Below are 5,870 nucleotides of genomic sequence, written 5' to 3' on the forward strand. Positions count from 1 at the left end.
AGCTATACATCCTCTTTATTTGTTGGGTCTTAAAGTTGCCACTGGACTTGAACTTTGTTCTGCTGCTTTAGACCAACATGGCTACCCACCCAAATCTATAAATCGAAGCACACAAGAACTTCCAGTTTCCAAGATGGAAATACTTCCTTAGGAAGACAGACACTTTATGCTGCAGCAACTAGTGATGGACTCTATCTCCTAGCTCATCTGTGCATTTCACTGGAGCATTTACAGTGCAGTCCCAAGCAGAGTTACGTTCTTGTTTTAAGTCCATCAAAGGCAATAGAAAGATGTAACTGTATAAGATTTCAAATAGTCTGTGAAACCTGTTAGGAAGACAAATTGTTGTACAAAAATCTTGAAGTACTATACACAAAATATGAGTGGCGGGAGTTCTTGCCCATATATTAGGAAGTTTCTGCTATACCCTAACCTAGCAAATTATATTCATCTTTGGGCTAGCAGTCAACAGCAGTTGCAAATATAAACACTAGCAACAGGACCGACCCAGAATGACTCAACAGGTCAAATGTTGTCATGTATCTGCAGGCTGTCTTCTAAGCAAATATTGCCGTACAGACAATGTCCACTCCTATTTTTGCAAGGCAAATCAGTCTTGCAAGGGAAATCTTCAATTAGATCCATGTTGTAAACAAGTGACGCCACAGTAGGAGAGCCCTTGCTCCAGACTGCCAGGAGCAGGCATGACTCACCTACAAGAGAAATTAGATTTCAACAAACATCCATTTAGTAGCAGCACTAGCTCCTCCTGTATTCATCAACTAAAGTATGGATGCGCTGGAACACCAGGCAATGACTTCTTTTACAAGTGAACCAAACTGGTTTTTTTTATTAAAGGTTTGTCAGGATCAAGAAGTGGAACAGGATGTGTGCACCCCTCCCTGGTGCCAGTTACTTCTGGGAGGCTTGCATGAGTAGGCAGCTGGGTGCATTTCCTCCCTCTTGTCAACTGCCATTCCCTTGTGTTAGCATGGAAAACTGTAAAAGCAGCGCAGCATATCTTAACATTATGCAGACAAGTTGATAGCAAGTCAATTTTCCTTTCTGTACCAACACAACTGGAAAACCGGTGTGCATTTCCTTAACTAAATGACATCCGGGAATCTCGAAAACTAGAGAGTTAAGCAACTGACATTATGCACCGCACTGAACCATGCAGATTCCTAGGGTCCCATGTCCATATGCTTAAAACATATGCTTAAATACGCCATCCTTCTGAGTTTTTAGATATAGATCCTGTCTAGTTATGAACAAATCTGATGTAATTTGTATTTAATTAGAAACATTAGAAAAATTAGCTGGAAGAAACCTCGAGAGTCATCTAGTCCCACTCACTGCACGATGCAGGAAATTCACAACTACCCAACTCCTTCAGTGATCCCTGCTCTATGCCCAGAGGAAGGCAAAAAAATTCCAGGATCCCTGGGCCAATCTGGCCTGGAGGAAAATTCCTTCCTGACCCCAAAGTGGGGATTGACATTACACCCTGTGCATGTAAGAAAGGGCCATGACAGCCAAGCACTGGCCCATCCCTTCCTGTCCTCCCTCTCATGATCTGACTAAATTCACAGAATCTGATTTGTTGCCACACGGCCATCTAGCGTCTGCTTAAAAACCTCCAGAGAGCCTACCACCTCCTCAGGAAGTCGGTTCTACAGGGGAACCCACCCTGTCATAAAGTTTAGCCAAAAACTCCTAACTTCAGTCCATTGGTTCTGGTCTGACCTTCTGAGGCAACAGAACACAACGCCACTCCATCCTCTAAATACTTGAAGATGGTGTCTCAGGTCATCTCCTCTCCAGGCTATAAAACCCAGCTCCTTCAACATATGACTTGGTCTCCAGATCCTTCACCATCTGTGTTGCCCTACTCTGGACATGCTCAAGCTTACTGTTATCTGTTGTCCCAATACAAATGGAACACCTTTATTTTGTTAACTTTGACCCTTTATATGTTCAAGAACTCTTGGCTCACACCAAATATTTCAACTACAGAGTAACTGTTTTTCCCTAATTAATAAAATTAAAAAGTAATTAATCTTTTGGAATTGTGATTCATTTACACACAATCCAGGATGCTGATTAAAAAGTAACAGCTATTCTTCAATGATGAAAAAGGTATCCTATGTTAGGCTCAAGTAATAGGTACATCTCCTATTTTAAGTAAAGAAAGGTTCAATGTAAGATTATGTTCTCCATAAGATGCCTTGTAAAAATCAGAACATTTCTTTTAGGGTAGTTTTGCTTTGGCCTAAGCAGCACAGCTGTCAAGCCTATTTCTAATGAATTAAATCAAGTAAATATAAAAATAAGAGGTTCAACAATTTTATCAGTCGTTGGGCCTACTGACTTACAGTCTTTTTGTTATTTACAGTGACCAACCTGTGTCCCCACTGTCCTCAAGGCCATGGAAGAATCATGTTTGCATCACCCAATCAACCTCCTTTATCAGGTGAAATCGCTAAACAATGAATTGTCCCATCCCCTTCATGCTCCTGGAAATAACAGACTAAAAGCAAAGACACACCAAAGTGAGACAAGAACGGGATGCTTTCTTTTCCACAAGAAGTTTTCTAGTCTAATCTAACTGAAGGGGAAAATACCCAGGATTCTAGAAGCATCTTAAAAACACAATAAAGACTGCATGCATTCCAGTGTAAGTTTTCACGAACAAAAGCCCACTGGACATATTTGTCACATAATCACATTTCATGGCCCCTTGACTTTGCTGGGTTTTTTGCACGATCTCATATAAGGCAAGGGTCCACTACACTGCGTCTGACAAAGCAGGCTACAGCCCATAAAAGCTGATGCTGGAATAAAATCTCATCAGTATTTAAAGTGAAAGGACTGTTGTAACACTAGAAGGCCCTAGCAATGAGGGACTCCCTCCACCCTATTTCAAGTTATGCAAAGAAAGACTATTAATGGGGAGCGTGACAGTGATAACCCACACGTTAGTGACCCCTATTTGAAAACGCACTCCCTCATGCCCAACTATATCAGGCTACGAGCCAAGATACCCTGTGCTGTAATACTTTCAATGGGTAATTAATGTATTCTTACATTTTTTTGCCAGATGGTTTGAGCACATGAAAAAGCAGCTTACTTATGCTGTGAATACATTAATCAGGGGCCATTCTAAACAGGGCAACAAGCCGGAAAAACAAAATAGCATCTGTTTAGCAGACATTTATACCCCAAACCCAACCACTATTTTAAAGTCTGTGTTTTTAAAAACAAACAAAATATTGCTACTCAATCAGAACACACAAAGACCAGCTGTAAAGTTATTTATTGATGTTAAACATTTACATCACTCAGGCAAATTCCTTACATAGGCTTGGGAGGTGGTCTTGGTGCAGCGCCCTAGAAGGGAGAAGAGAATGTGTTAGCTTAGTTAGTCACTGATGTCTAGAGAAAAACACCGGCTCTATTTCCTTATGGCGTAGGCTTAATAAAGGTAAAGAGCACCGAGTGCGTAATAAAAGGGAGAGGCAATCTGGAAAGCAGGACTTGCCCCTTTACAGTAAGCTTGGCCTTCTGGGTCAGGCACTTACTAAACTTTGTTTATGTCACTCTGTAAAAGCATCATGTTGCATGATTGGCAGTATAAGAAGCACCACCCAGCTGCCAGCTCACAAATGGCCTCTCTCAGGTTGTGGTTCAACAATTCATTAAAAAGTGATCACATAACATCATGGTGTCTGTATTCCAGTGCTATTCCTAACCTTTCCCCTTGTATACCACGTTTCTTCTTGGATTGTAATCCTGCATACGTTCATTATCTCATCATTATAAAGCATCCAGTCTAGAGATCATGGTAGTTACCCCCAGGATTACGTCACACACAATCTAAAATTATGTTGATAAAGGACATGTTTGCATGTTTAAATTTAAGACCACAAACAAGAATTCTAGTGTTGATGGCTTTCCATCTGCTATGATTTTTTAAAAACATGAATCTCATATTTCAAGTTCTTTGGAATAGTAGCTCCCTGCAGAACATGTACATGCTTCAGGACTGATTAAATAGGACAATGCACAGTCTTTATAACACTGCAATTTCCCAAAACATAGTTTTCCAGTTAAGTGCAAGAGAGTATATGTTTTCAATGAACAAGGTGACAATATACTTACTGCAGGCCTGAACCGGGGTGGAGGGGTACGGTCCTTCCGGGCCTCACGGGAACGGTTCCTCACTACTTTGCTGTGGATGGCACAGCTGACACAATAATGAAGCTTCACATAGAGCTTGGGCAGCACATACGCTGAGGAAAAAGGAGGAGGCATTAATGTGAGCACACAGACAAACCTTCTTTCCACAGTACACAAACAAAACTCAGTCACACATATTTGTATGGAAGCCTGCCTGGATTCTTTCTGAGATTCCTCTCCAAAGGAAGAACAAGATACAGGTACACATTTTCCGGGATGAATAAAAGTAAAAGGAAGCAAGGTGCAACTGGTGCATGACTAAACAGTTGATTCTAGCATAATACTCAACACATTTCACTTAGAAATCTTCAGAAATAATGGGATCTGATACACTTTTCTCACAAAGAAAACTTCTTTAGGATGTTTCAAAATAAAAAAAAGAATATCTGATCCCATTGCTCCTAAAAATAAAGTATTCATTTTTCTATTCGTATTTTTTTGGCTAGAATACAACTTTTCAACCAAATACCAGCTTGAACTTTTTGTCTCATTTGGCTTCCAATTTTAATGCTGCCCAAGTCAGGTTTTAATACAGCAGCCACCATCTAATACAGCTGATGGGCCAACATAGAGGGCCAACATTTTTACTCAAAATTTTTCTGGAGGGAAATGCACCATAGAGAACTCGGAGAATGCTGAATAGAGAGCTCACGTTTCCAGATTCTGTTCTGAGAAAGAGTTAGGTGCAATGGGCAAAACCCTCTTAAATCTTTCCTGGTTCTTCCTGTCTCAAACAATAATTTAAGAGAAGAAAATGCATGGCAGACCCAAAAATACCTTCTCTTCATCCCTTCATTTTCTATCCATAATCGTTCAGCAATAAGCTCTACTGAAATAAAAGCTCTGGTCAAGAGCTAGATGAGACTTACAGTCAAAGACGCTTGCTTCAGAGATATCACGGACTGCAGCTGCTTCGACAATGTTTCGGATGACAAACTTCTTGATGGCCTTGTCCTTGGGGACACAGCGAGCACAGTTGGTGCAGCGGATAGGCTGGACATGGCCCCTGCCTTTCTTGGCACGGCCATTGTTCCTTCTTTTCTTGGTCTGTTTACAGGAGCAAACATTTACAACACAGCAGAGAATGAACAAAGCTATTTCAGTACTTTACAATGACAATCCCAGAAATAAATGATCAACATCCTGAAAACTGTGCGATACGACCATCATTACATAAACAAAATAAAAACATTTCTATTCTGGAGAAACTACTAGAAGGCCTGCATTATGGCTGAAGCAATGTTGTTACAGCTTTTTAGGCTTAGGTCAAATAGATTTGTCTCTAACAAATCTACTGCCCAAAGTCGTAATGATGGGGGATGGGGGGGGGGTTTAGTATTTTGTGTGTGTTTGCCTGGAAGTCATGGTTGACTTCTAGCGACCCCTAGTGGGGCTTGGACATTTCAGAGAGGTGGCTTGCTATTGTATGCCTCTGTGTCCCAGACCTAGTAATCCTTGGAGGTCTCCCATCCAAGAACTTGCCAGGGTCAGCCCTGCTTTGCTTCCGAGATCTGATGAGATCAGGCTTGCCTGGGCTATCCAGGGCAAAACTTCACTGATTTGCACACATTTAGGTTTGCAAAAATAACCTGTTTCTTTCTGTCATGCAATGATTGTGAACTGCAGTGGTA

At 41.1% G+C, this 5,870-nt stretch overlaps 1 protein-coding gene across 1 annotated transcript in view; it reads right to left on the reverse strand.

The window, feature by feature from the left end:
• Positions 1 to 3,299: 3,299 nt before the first annotated feature.
• The window catches only part of RPS26 (ribosomal protein S26), a 4,201-nt gene continuing 1,630 nt past the window's right edge, over positions 3,300 to 5,870 (reverse strand). The window contains exons 2-4 of the mRNA XM_015408701.1: positions 5,109 to 5,286; positions 4,162 to 4,292; positions 3,300 to 3,390 (exon numbers count right to left, since the gene is read on the reverse strand). Of these exons, the coding sequence (XP_015264187.1) occupies positions 3,355 to 3,390; positions 4,162 to 4,292; positions 5,109 to 5,286 (345 nt within the window). The 3' untranslated portion in view covers positions 3,300 to 3,354. The remainder of the gene's footprint in view (positions 3,391 to 4,161; positions 4,293 to 5,108; positions 5,287 to 5,870) is intronic.

The sequence above is a fragment of the Gekko japonicus genome, unplaced genomic scaffold (genome assembly GCF_001447785.1).
Source record: "Gekko japonicus isolate JY-2015 unplaced genomic scaffold, Gekko_japonicus_V1.1 scaffold2118, whole genome shotgun sequence".
NCBI lineage: Eukaryota > Metazoa > Chordata > Lepidosauria > Squamata > Gekkonidae > Gekko > Gekko japonicus.